Below are 18167 nucleotides of genomic sequence, written 5' to 3'. Positions count from 1 at the left end.
GTTATGTCTGAGAGCAGGTGGGAGGTCCTTTGGTCAGGGATCCTGTGCATGCCACACCTCCTGCCCAGTCTTGGGAGGGGAAGAACTTCCCCTATATAAACCCGGGTCTGAAGCAGGGTTAGGAGTCAAGGAGAGTAGAGACAAGAGACAGTCATAGGAAGAAACAGCAGGAGCTCAGTGGGAGCAATACTACTACGAGTCAGGGGCTGGCAGCTGCAGAGCTTGCCCTGACTGAGAAGCTTTCTTACCGGACCCGGCGTCCGAGGCTGTGGGGACTAACTCTTACCCAGCAGCAGAAGCCGACCGGCAGGGGATTTCAGGTCCTCAGGCCCAGAAACCCGAAGGCATGGTCACACGTGTGGGACCAGCACCGCCATCGTGGAGCGGAAGCCAATAGAAGGCCCCGAGTCACCGGCCATACGGGTGAGCACCACACAGTACACTCAGGGACGTGGGCTACTTATATCCGCTTCTAGCAAGGTAGCCAGAAGAGTACAGTCAGTTTGGGAGGCCTACAACTCCGCCTGGCCAGGGGAGATCCCATCTGCTCAAGGACTGACCAGGCCCCGTTCGCTAGCAAGTACTCCAGGAGGGTCTATCGTTGTTACCAGTAAAGACCCTGAATTACACCGCACCGTCTCTGAGTGGTTCCTGCTACCCCCATCTTCCACGTCGGCTGCCCTGAGGCCATACCCCTCCCGTTGGGGGTTATACTATCACGCTGCACAATTCTACACCGGCCTCAGCGGTCTGCCCTGCAGCGGCAGCTCCATAGCTGCAAATCAACGGGTGGCGTAGTCGACACTCAAATAACATCTATCAAGACTGCCACACACTGAGTCTGACTCCCTGGGCACGGACCGGGTCCCCGCCACTCGGAGACTACAACCCTCATCTGATCCGGTTCCGGGTAAGCCCCCGTGCACGAGACGCTGCGCGACACAGCAGGCCCAGGGGCGCGTCACATACATTGAGGTCCAGCTGTTATACTGCAAATAATCTCTCATTCTTATGAACATTTGTCCATGTTGTATTGATTCTTGTACTGGTGTGGTATATTCCTTCCGCGCAATGTATATATACTCGTAGTACCGAACAATATTTATTTTACTCACTTATATAGCGCTATTAATTCCACACCACTTTGTAGACATTATCATCACTGTCCCCATTGGGGCTCACAATCTACATTCCCTATCAGTATGTTTTTGGAGTGTGGGAGGAAACCGGAGAACCGGGAGGAAACCCACACATACAAGGGGAGAACATACAAACTCCTCGCAGATGTTGTCCTTGGTGGGATTATATTTGCCACCCTATTTAGTTTGTGTGACTGTCCTCCCCTTTTCTTCTGGAATTTTTCTCATGGTATACCAATAAGTTTATTTGAAAATATTCTAATATACAGTTGCTGTGTAATTTTGTAGGAGTTTTTTTTTATCCTCCACTGCTAAGAGTAAAAAGAATGCAGAGAATCCAAACACAAAAAAGAAGCCAATCTTTTGTCATTGAGAATTTTCCTCACTTAGTTCTACAGAACCATTTTCTCACAAAAGGATGCATGGATACTGTCACGTACACAGGTCTTAGCACTTGACGTGCGTTGTGACTGCAAAGGTTATTTTATCTCATATCACTCAATCTTGCACTCAACCTAAGTTATAGGCTGCAAAGTGAGTATAAACCAGACCCTGACACACTCCACAAATTCCAGATACACAACACGCTGCCAACACTCATCTCAACACACAAAGTGAGGCATCTCTGAAATATATACTATTGTCCGATAGGTAAAAGGCCACACACTCTCTGAAAATATATGGATTATTTAGCGCATATAGGGACCAAACTTATTAAAGTTTAAATTTAATATAAAAAATACAGTTCTTACACGGAAAGGTATAAAAATATAAAAATAAAGTGACACACAAATAAGCAAAACAGCTATAAAGAGAAAACAGAAAAAACACAGAAATACCTAACCGTTTCTGTTTAAAGTTGTTCTTCTGTTTCCTTGAGGGTAGGAGAGGTTTATGGATCACATTCAGCTCAGGCTAATCCCCACATGCGAATACTTATTTTTTTTGTCCATCTTTTATATGCCTGATCCTAGGCACCAGTTTCCAGGATAGTCTAGAATGTACTGTATTATTGAAATTGCAGGTCTGTAACTGGACCGTGGGCTAACAAGGAGGCGAGCACATTGCATATTAAATACCTTGTTTCTTCAAGAATTATAAAAGCACTTGTCAGGAGCTGAGAAGGAGGAGGAGAGAGGTGAGCTGCTAATTGTTATATAGAAATCAATGGACTGACTGAGATGTTAAGAGTTAACCCCTCTCCAGGAATGTAACTATTGTGCATTCTTGAAAGGATCTGGAGGCCAAGCTCCATGGAAACAAGCTGTACACTACAAAAGATAAAAGCTGTCATTGCAGAAGACTGACAGCACATAGAAAAAACAAGTCAATTGCAAACTTGCTTATTTTCATGCAGTCTAACTAATTAAAGCAATTAAAGAACTTGAGCATACCCCTCTAAGCAATTAAGCAAAGAAAAAACATTGTTGTGCATCATAACTAATTCAGGCTGTATTAAAGTGGTTGTCCAGGGACATAGAATGTTATGTTTTGAAAATAGAAAATAATTGAATTAATAGTATACATTAATTTGTCCCTTTTTCCAAATTTTGAATCTCCTATCTGTCTCCCAGTAGTTCCATTTCTACATTCACAGAGCTCCCAAACACTTTGTGTGTTGGCACATGATAAAGAGCTTGGCTATTGGCCTCAGCCATTTCATAAGTCAAGCCAGCCCCTTTGTCTCAGTATCAGTCACATTGAATGAGACATCCAGAGGCATCATTAGAACCAGATAGATGGTTAAGAAATATTGGAACTCTTATATAGCGCAATGTCCTTTAGCTTACCCTGAAAAATTATGTTTTGGCTATGTTCAGATGTTGCGTTTTTGCTGCGTTTTTTGGTTGTGCTTTTTTATACAAATTTTAAGCTGTTTTACAGTACCAGCAAAAGCTATAAGATTTCAGAAATCTCATGCGCACACATTGTTTTTTTTCCTGACTGAATTGGAAAACTGCTGCATTTTTGCAAACTGCAGCATGTCACTTCATTCAGCAGTTTTTGCTGAGTTTTTGCAGCTTTTTTTCGCCCATAGAAAGCAATGAGTAACTGCAAAACCGCAGCAAAAATGCAGGTATCAGATTTTGCTGCGTTTTTGGTGCAGAATAAGCAGGAAGTTGCATTATATTTTTTTGAGGGCCGCTAAACTTTATCAGCATTCACAAGAGACAAATGTACCCAACAAAAACGCAGCAAAAAAACGCAGCAAAAAATGAGTAAAACCTGCTTTTTGTAAGCAGCTTCTTTACTGCCAAAAGAGCAGGTTTTGCTTGCGGAAAAAAACGCAACGTGTGAACATAGCCTTTGTGTAATATAACATTTTGTTCCACTTCTATAGAAATATGAAACCTTAAATGGATTTTCTACCACTTTATTTAATTTTATATCTGGCTCAAGTGTGATATAAAAATAATAAATAACACATATTCTCTTACCTACTTTGTGCTTCTCCATATCACTGACAGGGTACCCCAACCAGAGCGTTGGTCATCAATTCAGTCACTGATTGACTGCAGCAGTCACATGCTGACTATGCCAGAAGAGAAGGAGAGAAGACAACTGTGGACCTAGCCAGTGGTTCAGGAGAGCGATGGAGGATTGATGGATGATTATGTTATTTTTATATCAGACTGAGGATATATATTAAACAAAAGAAAGGGGTGTAAAATACTTTTAACATGATATAAAATATGATAGGCCAAAATCTAAAGTTAATTGAAGTCCTTCTCTTCGTCCCCCAGTAGTAGGTTTCTGCAATTATCCTTACAATGCAGTACTTTTTGTAGCCAAAGTTATTTCTCAGTCTTTAGAGATGCTAGTACGCCTGACCCTCTACTATAAATTCAGCCTTCAACTCATTGTCCATTCATCTCTATTATCTTTCTGCTGACTCTTAAAATCAATGTAGTATTTATTAGACAAAATATCACCTTCACCTACTCGAGATGTTCTTCCTGCCAAGAAAATAACAGGTTACTTGGAAATATCACACTGCTTTTCTCTGGTTTGTAATAGCTCACTTCTTTGGCTTATAATCTAAATGTCCATGGTGAACAAATCAATAAAAACATAAGTACAAAAAGAACGTTTTTAAATCAAATAATAAAGTAAAAACTGACCTTAGAGTGTTATGAATTAAAGGAAATCTAAACTTAAAAAAAATCCCAGTCATTCCTCCCTTCAATCCTAATTTGTCTCATACTGTGCTTTGGCTCACCTGGTGAGGTGGATCCTGCAAGTCCAAGGTCCAGGAGGGCACACGGGCCACAAGCATCGGTGCAGCAGGCAGGGAAGGCATGCGAGAAACGGGTAGTAGAAGCATTAGAGACCGCAAGCAGACAGGAGACTATGAAGGAGGTAGCAAAGGTACTGGAGACTGCAGGCGGACAGGATTCAAGAACATTAAAAGTCTTAATACCAAGGCACAGGTGTGTGACTAGGTAGTCCTTATATAGGCCCAGGTAGGCGATCACATGGGAGCATGCTAGGTGAGGGGAGCAACAACCAGATCTATGTCAGTTGTGTAACATACGGTAATTAGACATGAAAAATATATAGAGAATACTATTGATTCATCCAAGGAAATCAATTATGTATTCTTCCTCTTTGTAGAATCTTGTATTTTTGTATCTGGTTGTGAGGCAATTGATTGCAGAAGGTACCTCTCCCCACTGCTCATAGGATCAGGCACATCTGTCAGTTGTCTGTTAGCCAAATGTGGAAGATAATGTAACAATATTCCCATACTTGCTGAGGAGCTACAAAGAATCCTACACCCATTTATTCATTAGTCAACAATTCAGAGAAAGTATGTGAAGCCATCCTTGGAGTGTCGCATTTGTGATCAATTTAAAGCACCACTCCAGCATTGTTTTTTTTCCAGAGCTGGAGTGGTGCTTTAAGTGTAAGCCCCCAGTGATATACTCACCTTCCGGCATCTTCCCCGGTTTTCAACACCGCTCCAGTCCCGCAGTGCCATCTTACATACACTGGAGTGTGCCAGCAGGTCACTTTTCACAGGAGACGGACTGGAGCGGCGGGGAAACCAATGAAGGCGGTGGAAGGTGAGTATCAAGACAGGGGGCAGGGGACTTACATTTAGAGCATCACTCCATCGGTTCAATAAAAAAAATGCTGGAGTGGTGCTTTAAGAAGCAAAAACTTCCAACAAAATGTTTTTTAGGACTAATTATTTATCATGAGGAACCATATCACCATTAACAATTCCCCTGAATTGTAAAGTACTGCTGAATATGTGGCGCTATGTAAATAAAAGCCATCATAGGCTTACAATCTACTGAGTATTGGGGAATAGGTAGGTCGGGGGGTTGGAGAAGCTCTGCTAGTAGTAAGTTGGGAACAGGGTTTTTGCAGGCTGTAGGCTTTCCTGAAGAGATGAGTTTTCATGTTATGTTTGAGGGTTCCAAATGTAGGAGACAATCGGACTTGTTGAGGTACTGAAATCCAGAGGATGGGGAATGCTGAGGAAAAATCTTGAAGGCAATTGGGTGAGGAACGTATGAGTGTGGAGGAGAGAAAGAGGTCTTGTAAGAACCGGAGATTACGTGTGGGAAGGTATCAGGAGATTAGTTTGGAAATGTATATGAGAGACAGATTATGGATGGACTTGTAGGTCATTGTTAGAATCTTGCAAAGTAACCTCAGATTGTAGGCCCCTAGAATCTATACATCCATTCAGAAAATTGGTACAAGCTCAAAGAAAATGCAGCAAGTGACAGTCGTCGCCTTCAGTGTTAGTAATTCGCTGGTCATTAGTTATTTTAGCGAGTCTAGTTTCAGTGTAATGGTGCAGTCAAAATCCAAACTGTAAATTATGATCTAAAAAGGAAGAGAGAGTGTTACACAGGTCAGATTCAGTATATCATTCCAACAGTCTGGCTAAGAATGGGAAAAGTGATGTAAGACAGCAATGAAAACAGAGACAAGATTACAAGTTATGGGATCAAGAGTATAGGTGAATGAGGACACAGAGCGGGAACTCTGTTAATGGGGTATAGCCTAATAAAACATTTTTAAGGAGAACTACTAAAAAGTACCCTAGCATTCAAAGTTTGAAATCGCAAAAATATATATTTTTTGCTGTTCCCAAGGAACTGTAGTCACTAGTAGTTTATTTTAATGAAGTCTTCTGTACATCACACTGCATATGCGTTAAAGAATCCTCCTTTTTGAGTCTTCAAGCCTTTACAGATGTTTGGCATTCCTCAACTTTTGTAGCTATTCTAATAGGCAAATGACTTGTAGTGTATGATACTTGGTCTTTCATGAAGCAGGATATTTAAATCCCCCACCTTATCAGCACTAACGCAAACCCACACTCATAGCTCTACTGCATTTAGATACACACACAGTTATGCTGTTAAAAAAAAAAAAAAGAAAAGAAATAATATTCACCCTTATCAATCTCCCAAAGCTGCCATTCCAATATTTAGCTGGTCGCTGCTGGTCTCATCTTGTTACACAGCAAATGTTAGATTCAACTAATCACCGTTCACAGAGGGGACCTGGCTCAGCCAGAGCCTAGCTAAGTGAGCATTTCAGATCACTTCTGGTGTGTTGACATGGAATCCATTTGGGACATGGTAAGTGTCAATATAAGAGCTACGGGGGATCGATGCAGGGGAGTATTGCTCATTTTATTTTTTTGTTCTATTACGAATTGAAGTTTATGAACATATAAGGTAAATTAGTGTCATGAAATTACAATAATGTTTTGCTATGTAATGTGTAATTAGATTTATGAAGTATTGTTCGATGAATGTTTTGGAAAAGCAAGAATAGAATAGCATGCATCAATATATTAAATGCTTTTCTATAAAGATTGATTACTTGTTTATTCGCAGGTTGATTCACATGGAAACATTCTGCTCACAACTCTCGAGATCCGAAATGAAGTCAGTGGGTCAGAAGTCTTAACTAGTACCATTGATCCGCGAGCCACCATGTTCTCCTACGACAGTGCAAGCATCCAGTATCGCAAGCCAATGGCCAATAGAGATATGTACAGCAGAAGCACTCTGGATAGGCACATAGTTCACAAAAAAGGGCGCTTAAGGAGAAGCGCCTCCCAAATGAAAATTAAAATTCCTGATTTGACTGATGTCAATGGTATAGACAGATGGTCGAGAATGATATTCCCTGTTGCATTTACTTTCTTTAATGTTGTGTATTGGCTCTATTATGTACACTAACTTGTGCAGTTAGATCACCCTTTTGAAGACATTAGTTCTATTTTTCTGATCCTGAAGGGACTGCATTAGCAATAGTGCTGCAAATTCAAGGTAAGATATTCAGCCATTAAAATGATTTTAGTGTTTGCACACTACATTTAATTTTCAACCGGTAGGTTCTTTAGAAAGCAAGATCTTAGCTTTTACTGAAAATAATTTGTTGTCTTCTCAACTGGAAGACAGAAATGACTCCAATACATTATGGTGAGAAAAAGCTTTATACATATATTAAACATTGTGTTTTCAGTCCTAACCTCTTGGCTGCAAAAATGAAAATCTCAGCAACACGTTGCGGAGAAGAGATTAGGACACCAGTCTGCACACATTTTATACTTTCAATAGATTTATCTGAAAAGCCTTTTTTACACATCAAGTCATTGTTTTTTATGAATACAGAAAATGCCATTAAAGTCAAGTTGAGGTTTACAGCTACATGTCAACACTTTTGGTAATTGGACACCAAATGCAAGGACATATCATTGTCATGGTCAATATAATATGCCAGGTAACATACGAAGGGTATAAACTTATCTTACATAGGTTCGTTATCTAACGTTGAAGGGAATCTATTCTATGCTAAAAAAATGAATGTTCACTGCCAAAACCCCTTTAAACTCTTTGAGTGACAAAGTAAGTTTCAATAACGGAAATGCCATCGCGGCACGCTGTAAAAAACCCCAAAGAGCTCTCAAAATGATAAAACAACTAATAGAGTTAACAATGAGTTATGGGATCATTAGTTTTGGCACCCAAGGAAAATGTGTATTTTTGAGTCTATCCCATAAATATCTCCAATATATTGGTGTACTTACAGGGTTGTAGCATAGCCGTGTTGGAGCTTTAATTGTACGTTCTGACAGCCTTAAATGAAAACAACAAGTTATGGAAAAGAGTAGAATTTTCCAAGCTTGTTGTGGTCCGGTGAAGAAAGGAGAGAATAGTTGATGGTAGCCACAGCTGGCATAATTCCTGAAGATTTTCATTCCTGATCACAAGGGCCCTTTATAAAGCAAGATAAAAAACTCTCTTAATTAATGTTTTCCCACGCAGATTTTTTTTATATACCATTTCACACCAACGAATTACTTATTACCACAATCCAACAATTGCATTATTACCGGTTGTCTGCACAGAATATATTCTTGATTTTAGAAATCGGTGTAGGGTATCCAAAAAGAAGACCGGCTGCTCTGCTCAAAGTGTTCTTTTTCTTCACTCATTGTTGCCAAATATTTCAGGCTTGAAAAAGATTTCAGGAAACGTTGAAATGTTGCAACAACAGGTGAATGTAAAAAACTTTCTTCAATATTGGAGGGCTGCCCCTCTTCTTTATGGATTGTTGGCGAGACTGGTTGATCAAGATACAAGTGGCTTGCTCCGACTTAAATTTTTCACAGCGCTGTTTTTTTTCATTTCTGTTGAGTTGTTGATGGATTTGACACTATTTGTGTGATAACTTCAATGTTGATCCTGTATTAAAAAGGTTTTTAGGAGTTGATAAAAGGTTGGCTAAGGCCTCATTCAGACGTTCATTTTTCATGTACATGTTCTATTCATGTTTTTCATGGATAGAACATGTACACGTTAACGTCTATGGTGCTATTCCGTATGTCTGCAAAAAAATCACGCACACGTGTCTGTTTATGACTGGAGTCACGAATCACCACTACCCATACAAGTCTATGGATTCGTAAAAAATCACGGAAAGCAAATGGATAGCATCAGTTTGCAGTCCATGTGTTGTCCTTGATCAACATTGTAATGTATAGGAGAAGCTTGACAGTGTATTTTTTTTTCATACCAGAAAATCACCTGTGACACACTTATGGTACAATCTTACACACTGACCAATCACTGATGAAACTCGGATCCAAAACACTGATGAAATTCGAACTTCTGAATGAGGCCTACAGGCAGTAAATGAAAGGAGATAAGAAAAAACATTACATGCCTGGTAAATTCCCTTTCTACTAGTGCCTTGTAATGGCACTCTACCCTGGTCTAGAGGTGGCTGGCATGAGATCACTGAAGACCGTGATTGTCTGCAGCGGTTGCATGGGTACATGGCATGGGTAGAAGGCATTTGATTGATGCTAGTAAGTAAACGGAGAATGGAGGGGGGACCATAGATCAACTGCATTAGGGAAACATAGGATTTTTCAGGTAGATAATGGTTTTTATATTAAATGCCATTTTTTTTATTTTAGCCAAATTTCTGTCAATCCCAAAAACCACATTAACTCTATGGGAGAGGGAATTCCTTTTTAACAGCACTAGTACCTCAACTCAATCCCACCTTGTCAGAAATGAGAATATACCTATCCCTACAAATAATGATCAATATGACAAAAAATTTTGGATTTTTTTTAACAAGTAAAAAGTCACAGTCTTCAGGTGACCTTGCAACTAAAAAGAAAGATCAAGTGATAGCAAAAAACTTTAGGGAAAATGGATAGACATACAAAAAACTCAGTGTTCACAGACCTGTATGATGAGGCAGTAGAATTTCTTAAAAGTTAATCAATAATATTCATGATGTTGGACAAAACAAGGTATAATCTTGTATAGCTCTATAATGAGGGCCATAGAGATTTGTGGTGGTAATTTGGTATTCTGTGCCAAACTTTTTTTTTCATGTACCTGTGACATCAAGATAACGTAGTGTGGTCATAAATCATTTCCTTCAAGAAAATACATCAAACCCAACCAAATTTTGTAAATAAGTGTCTTCAACTACATAAAAATGTTGGAATGACACCAAGGCTGAACTTTTAGTCTTAAAAAATACTCCCTATCTTTTTTTAATTTCCTAAACCGGTGTAAATATTAGTTTACTATAGTATAAGTGCGGTAATATATTTACCGATCGCCATCTTCCCCAGTTTCCAGTTCAGCTCTGGTCCTCTTCTCATTCAAATGACTTCTACTCCGACTTGCCGGATCACCGAGGGCTCTATGTGTGAACTGGAAGCCGCTTTTACAATTTAGGCCGATGGAGCCTGTTCTCACTCTCCATACACAGTATAAGTGACTTCTGGCTCCAACATAGACCACTGTGTGAGACGGCAAGTCAGAACAGAAGCCACATGAGTGAGAAGAGGACCAGATCTGCCCTGGAAACCGGGGAACATGGCGATCTGAGAGTATATGACTGCACTTACACTACACCACATATACATTAATACAGGTTTAAAAAAAAGATTGGGAGAGCTTCTTTAGTTATAAATGACAAGTTTGGCACTGAGACAAAATAAAATCAAAACACAAAGCACACATAACTAATGGTGTCTGCAACATACTTTGGGGCTGTTTGTCTTCAACTTGGATTACTGTTCTTAGAAAATAAAAAATTAATAGAAATTTCACCTTTAGAATTTACAAGAACCCAAAGCAAGTCCAATTCAGAAAAGTGGCTAAGAGAAGTGAAGCCAAAGTCTTGTATTGTTTTTGTCAAAGTCCAGATTTCTCTGACATGGAATACCTAATGGACGGCCTCAATGGATATGTCCTAAAATGACCTCTGAAATGACTTATTTTTTAAGTGTGAAGTCCATGGGTGCAAAGTTCACAAAGAGTTATTCGAAAAACTGCAATACAGCCAAAATATTTCCCCAATAAATAAATTTAGTAAGCCTTGTGCACAAATACTGTATGCACCAATAGAGGGATATTTTTTTATTTTAACTAACATTTTTCCTAATAAGAAAAACCCACCATACATTTGTTTTACTCTTGAGTTTTATTGGTTGTCAAGTCACTTTATCATTGGATAAAGGTTTTAACAGATATGTCTTGTTTTTTGGCTCTTATGTGAGAGCCTGTAATTTTACTAAAGGTGTGTAGACTTTCTTTTATATCATTGGTGCCACATTTCCCATACATATAAAATGTAAAAATGTAATATAGTCAAGAGAAAACTCGTTTTTATATATTTGTTTTTATCAGTGAGACATAAAGGCCAATTGTGGCAAATTTGAGCTGAAATTAGGGTTACAGTTATTTGTTATTTTTTAATATGTACATGGTGCCAATATATTGCAGGGTCACTGACACACATTTAAATTGCAAATGTGTTTGCTATACAGTAGGAACATATGTGCCTAATGTATACACCATCAGTACTCGTACTGAAGATTTTACAACTTTAACAAAGCTGGTATCTAATACCTAATACTGCCCAATGGTAGATTGTAAATGACTGATTTCACAAATTTTCTACTTTTGTTTATATATCTTATAATGATTGGTACCGCATTCAGTTTAGAATTATTCCTACAGCCTTGTCCTGGATTGCTGCACCTCAAAAATATATATGTGAACCCCAAAATCTTCATTGTCATCTACAAGAAGCCACATAGACAATTTTTTGGCTTCACAGCATAAACAATTCTATTTACTGTTAAAAGAAATAGTAGAGGATTTTTTTGATAATTTAATTTTCTCCCCACCATGGCATCCTAGGCAATTGCCTATTTTGCCTACCCCGTGTCCCAGCCTGATTTTTCCTCTGTAGTTATTTACTCAAATAATGAATCAGTTGTGCGCTACACATAGCAAAACCATAACTATGGACATTGCTTTGAGTGTCGCCATAATTTTAACCATTTCCATTGCAAATTTGTCGACTGCATTTAAATGAGTTTTTTTATAAGATGCTTTTCATATACATTGCACTGTACGTTGCTGCAAATTTTTGGTACGGATTCTTCAATGACAATTTGCAAGTCACATGCAGTATTGAAACCCAGATTGTGATCTCAACATAAAAAAAAAAAAAATCAGTAACCCTCCACACAAATAGGAAATAAGGAAAACATGTACATTGATCATGGAGAGATAAAAATCCAATCCATTTTAGGCAAAGCTGACATTTTACAGTTGGTGCAGCACAATGCCACTACAAGACCAAACAGATAACACCTAGGTCAAACAACATATTTTATCATTTTGCTATAAGAAGATCCAGGTGACAGATGCTCCCAAAAAGAAAACACTGGATAAAACACTGAGATTGATGAAAAAAAATAATGAAAAACACAACGCGTTTCGGCTGGACCCAGCCTTCCTCAGGTGTCTGAGACAAAAAAAGTCACCTGAGGAAGGCTGGATACAGCTGAAACATGTTTTGTTTTTAATACAATCCCGGTGATTTATCCACTTATTTCTTTTTAGGAGTGTCTGTCAAAGAGCAAGTGAGAGGCTTCCCTATTACTGATTTACTACACTCAGAAAAGCGCTCTTCTCTATCTTTTTTTCCATGTAGTAATTATCATTTTGCAGAGATTGTTTCATTTTTTTTATTAGGGTAAAATAATTCTAGAAATGCTTCTATGGAAAACAACAATCACAGTTTGTATGCATATATTAACAACTCCTTCCCCATTTCTTACAATGAAAAAAACTACCTACCTAGACAAGTGACATATAGCATACTGTAGTATGAAAAAACCTAAAAAACAAAAGCTCTAGAAAATGGGTGGTTCTAGATCACAATATCTGTAAGGGGCTGCAACTACCATGTGTCATTTATATATGGCAGAGGGACATTTTGGCACCCGGGCTATCTCTGCGCCCCGCTAATACACGGTCAGGGCTGTTTTAAATTCTGACGATTGTTCTCTAATTGTAATAAATCTGCTATAATTAACAAAAAATCCAGAAATTAAATAAAGTATATAATGCATTATTACGTGCATTGTATTGTAACTAATAGTCCTAATATTAATAGAGTATGGGTAAGTGTAATGTAATAATATAAAAATGTAATGATGCATAATATAATATTTACTCGTATGTATCAGAAGTGGTAATAAAACTATACATTGATGAAACTTTCAATTAAAAGTAAATTGATTACATAGTATTACATTACATCAATCTCTATTTTAGTAATATATGCTTGCCTCATTTTATGGAGAAAAAAAAACTACAATTTGGATAATTAAAAATGAATGCTATAAAAATGTTAACCTAACCTTTTGCAGAAATAATTTACATCGTTCTTATTTTTCAACCCAAGTCACTCTATGGCTTAAAGAGGTTGTCTAGGATTAGAAAAGAATGCTTGCTTTCTTATTGAAACGGAACCAACCCTGACCATGGGTTGGGTCTGATATTGTAAGATCAGTTCCACTGAAATTAATGGAAGTGAGATGCAATACCAGAGATGACCAGTGGACAAGTGTGGTGCTATTTTTGAAGGGAAATAAAACAGTAATGTTTATCTAATTATGTACAACTTCCATGCACTGTGTGAACAAGGTTATATTTTGGTGCAGTCTTCAGGTTTTTCTTTAGAGTATCTGTACACATAGTAGATTTGATGCCAATTTTCTGTGTAATATTCACAGATGAATTTACGAATGGAAAATATCCACAACATGCAGATGAAATTTTTAGCTGGTACTGCATTACATTGTGGATTTTAGGGGGGAAGCAACAATGAATCCTAGAAGTATAAGAATCCAAATCTCTAATTGTCTGTAAATGCAAGTCTTAAGTGATCCTTAGGATGTGCCCTTGTCACCTTACCATAAAAAAACAAAAAAACTCAGCAAATTCTAGGGATTTTATGGTTTTATTCTTAAAACTAGACAGTAAAAGGAAGTACAGTATGAAGATTAATAGAGTGCCATATTCCCAGCACCATAGATTTCGCTCTGTGGATGTGTCATATGAATAAGAGTCCCGCAGACACAATGCTGCAGCTGTTGTAAAGGTCACTGATTAGAGAAGTGATATAAAGCACAAATTCAGTGCTGTCAGAGACCTCATAGCAGCGGTGGGGAATAGTCTATGTGACACACAGCAGCCAGACCAATATCCATATCCTGTAGTCTTTAGCACATTTATTTCAACACTTATAGTTTAGAGAACAAATATATATTCACTGCTCTACTGACGGCTTAGACAGTTTGGCAATCCAGCACATTTGTCTAAGATATCTACTAGAGATGAGCGTATAAATTCGAGTTGACTTCAATCTTCTAAAAAAAAAAATTGTAATTCCTTTCAGCGAGGATTCAGCAAAATGGCAGCCGATGAACAGTAAAGGGCCATAAAAAAAAAAAAAAAAATCCTTATACATACACTTTACTTCTCACCTCTCCGACCACTCCGCTCCTCACTGTCACCCTTCTGGTCCACGTTGTATCTTCTAGACCCCAAAGCATGATAAACATAATATGCAGAAATAAAGTAAAATTCCTATATTCACCTCACTACTCACCTCCCCGACCACTCCGCTCCTCACTGTCACCCTTCTGGTCCACGTTGTATCTTCTAGACCCCAAAGCATGATAAACATAATATGCAGAAATAAAGTAAAATTCCTATATTCACCTCACTACTCACCTCCGCGACCACTCCGCTCCTCACTGTCACCCTTCTGGTCTACGTTGTATCTTCTAGACCCCAAAGCATAATAAACATAATATCTAAAAATAAAACTCACCTCACTACTCAAGTCTTCTGCCCCAGGTCCCCGTTGCATCTTCTGATCTCTGCCTCTTGCACTGAAATCCCCGGGATTCACATAGTGAGCACGTTGTGACCTCATGATGTCGTGAACTTGCACGCACTTGTGCTGAACCCTTCCGGACCTTATCAGAGTCGGAAGCTCTCATGAGAGACCTGGGATTTCAGTGCAAGAGGAGAGAATCAGAAGATGTGAGAAGGACCTGATGGGTGACGGTGAGGAGCGGAGGGCTAAAGAGAGGTAAGCAGTGAGGTAAGTATTAGAGTTTTCTTTATTTTTACGTATTACATTTAATAGCCCCTGGAGTCTAGAGCATAATAAGGGGTGTTAAATTCATGGAGAATAACTTCTCTGTGAATCAAATTTCCCAGGAAAATCCACACGAACAGGCAAATTCTAATCTTACCTGATCCGCTCATCTCTAATATCTACGACTCTGGTCCTGTTGCTCTGGTCCAAATTGATTTGTGGCCAAAACATTAAATATTGTTTAACTTATGACTTTTCTTAAAATAACTTTTGTGAGTAATTTTTTTTATTATTATCTACAATAATATCCTGAAATTTAGCAATTTTTACTCTGGTCTGGGTTTGTTTTTTTCAAACCTCTTATTGTTATGTTCTGCTACCAGAGCTAAGGAAAGAGAGGAGATCTGTCCCTACGATAGAACTCAGCTGAATCCCTACGATGTAACAGGGAACCTGATCCTGCGATCAGACCTGCTAAAGTCCTAAGCTAGTCTGTACGGAGACCTATAGATGTGGGGAAGGAATCCCTACAAGTACTAAGGACTGGGAGGAAAATGGGACACCTCCTAACAGAAATAGTAGCAGACAGACGAACAAACAAAATATATAGAACATAGAGGTCCGTAGACCAAGCAAACTAACAGAGTTAGATACAGAGCACAGGCTAGCTAGAAAGTAGTTATACAATGAAGTCCAGCAAAGCCAGAAGGGCGGAGCAGGATTAAATAGGCCAACAAGGTCATGTGACCAGCAAAGGAAAAAACCTAAGAGCAAGGTTCTAACAGTACCCCCCCTTCTAAGAGGATCCTCCGGATCCCCTAGGACCAGGCTTATCAGGAAATCTCCTGTGAAACGCTCTGATAAGTCTGGACGCGGAAACATCATCTGACCTCACCCAAGAGTTATCCTCGGGTCTGAAACCTTTCCAGGCCACAAGATACTGCAAACTACCTCTATACCGTCTAGAGTTAAGGATGCGAGAAATTTCATATTCCCCGTCCTCCACCACCGGAGGAACAGAGGCAGAGGCGTCACCCTCCGACACAACAGCTTTTTTTTAACAGAGAGACATGAAATACCGGATTAATTCTCCAGGAGGTAGGAACCTCCAACCTAACAGCAGATTGGTTGACAACCTGAAGCACCTTAAAGGGCCCTACAAACTTGGGACCCAATTTCTTAGAAGGAATCCTCAACCGCAGATTCCTAGAGGACAACCAAACCATGTCACCAACAGCGAACAAAATCTCCTGTCGTTTCCTATCAAAGTAGTCTTTAGATTTTCTGTTGGCCTCCTGAAGATTACCACGCACATCCGTCCAAACTCTCTCCAAATCACCGGAAAAATTCTCCTCCTCAGGCACGGCAGATCCCAACTTGGAGAACGACCCAAACGACGGATGTCTCCCAGAACAACAAAAAAAAGGCGAACAACCAGCAGAAGAAGATGTATGATTGTTCAGAGCAAATTCAGCAAGTGGCAGAAACTCAGACCACCCCTCTTGATTGTCTGCCACAAAACAACGCAAGAACTGCTCAACATCCTGGTTTTTCCTTTCTGTCTGGCCATTAGATTCAGGATGATATCCGGACGAGAACGACAGATGAACTCCCAACCTGTCACAAAAGGCACGCCAAAAACGAGCCACGAACTGAGGACCCCTATCAGAAACAATGTCAGTAGGAACGCCATGAAGTCTGACAATTTCCTTGACAAAGGCCTTAGCGAGAGTTTTAGCGCAGGGCAGTTTGACGAAGGGAACCAAGTGACACATCTTGCTAACACGGTCCACGACCACCCAGATGACAGTAAAACCCTCAGAGGGGGGAAGGTCAGTTATAAAGTCCATAGCCAAATGTGTCCAAGGAGCACTGGGAACCTCCAAAGGACAAAGCAACCCCGCAGCAGGAGTATGTGAGGACTTAGATCTAGCACATATAGTACATTGACGCACCCACTTAATGACTTCCTTCTGCCATCCAGGCCACCAAAAACTGCGACCCACCAGTCTCTTGGTCTCAGAGATTCCGGGATGACCTGCCAACCGAGATTCGTGACACTCAAACAAATCTCTCCTAAAGGTCCCAGGCACAAACAACCTCCCATGAGGAGTGTTAGATGGGGCATTCTCCTGTGCTTTAAGAATCTCATCTTCCAAAACGGAGTCCAAAGCAGCTATCACAACACCTTCTTGTAAAATGTTCTCCTCTTTCTCAGCACCGACTATGGGAGAAAAACTGCGAGACAAGGCATCCCCTTAACATTCTTAGTACCAGGGATGTAAGTAACGGAGAAATTAAACCGCAAGAAAAACAGTGCCCACCTAGCCTGACGGGCATTCAGGCGCTTGGCAGCATCAAGATATATCAGATTTTTATGATCCGTAAGAACCTGAACGGGAAATTCCGCACCTTCCAAGAAGTGGCGCCAGTGTTCAAATGCGAGTTTAATAGCCAATAATTCCCGATTACCAATATCGTAATTCAGTTCAGTCTCCGAAAAATTTTTTGAAAAAAAGGCACAGGGATGTAATCCATCCCCGTTATCCTGAGACAATATTGCGCCAACCCCCACAGAGGAAGCATCAACCTCAACCAAAAATGGCTTAGTCACATCAGGCTGCATAAGGATGGGAGCAGAGGTGAACCTCTCCTTGAGATACACAAAAGCTTCAATGGCCTCAGAAGACCACTGAATCGCATCAGCACCTTTCCTGGTGAGATCGGTCAGAGGTTTGACAATACTAGAAAAATTTTTTATGAATTTTCTGTAATAATTGGCGAAACTTAAAAACCTCTGTATCGATTTCAAACCAATAGGCCTAGGCCATTCCTGTACAGCTTGAACTTTAACCGGGTCCATCTCAAAACCTTCGCTGGAGATAATGTAACCCAAAAAACTAATTCTCTGTACAGCGAACTCACATTTCTCCAGCTTAGCAAAAAGTGAATTGTCCATTAATAACTGTAATACCTCACGTACGCTCCGCCAATGAGACTCCAGATCCGGCGAATAAATCAAAATGTCATCCAAATACACAACCACAT

At 39.6% G+C, this 18167-nt stretch overlaps 1 protein-coding gene across 1 annotated transcript in view; it reads left to right on the top strand.

The window, feature by feature from the left end:
- GABRB1 (gamma-aminobutyric acid type A receptor subunit beta1) overlaps positions 1-15897 on the top strand; it is a 981567-nt gene extending 965670 nt beyond the window's left edge. Inside the window, exon 9 of the mRNA XM_073645540.1 lies at positions 7007-15897. Coding sequence (XP_073501641.1) covers positions 7007-7354 — 348 coding nt within the window. The 3' untranslated portion in view covers positions 7355-15897. The remainder of the gene's footprint in view (positions 1-7006) is intronic.
- The last annotated feature ends 2270 nt before the right edge of the window (positions 15898-18167 follow it).

This window comes from Phyllobates terribilis, unplaced genomic scaffold (genome assembly GCF_046119375.1).
Source record: "Phyllobates terribilis strain yellow unplaced genomic scaffold, ASM4611937v1 Scaffold_1__5_contigs__length_1240528914, whole genome shotgun sequence".
In the NCBI taxonomy this organism is placed as follows: Eukaryota; Metazoa; Chordata; class Amphibia; order Anura; family Dendrobatidae; genus Phyllobates; species Phyllobates terribilis.
This window is presented reverse-complemented; position numbering and strand designations above follow the sequence as displayed.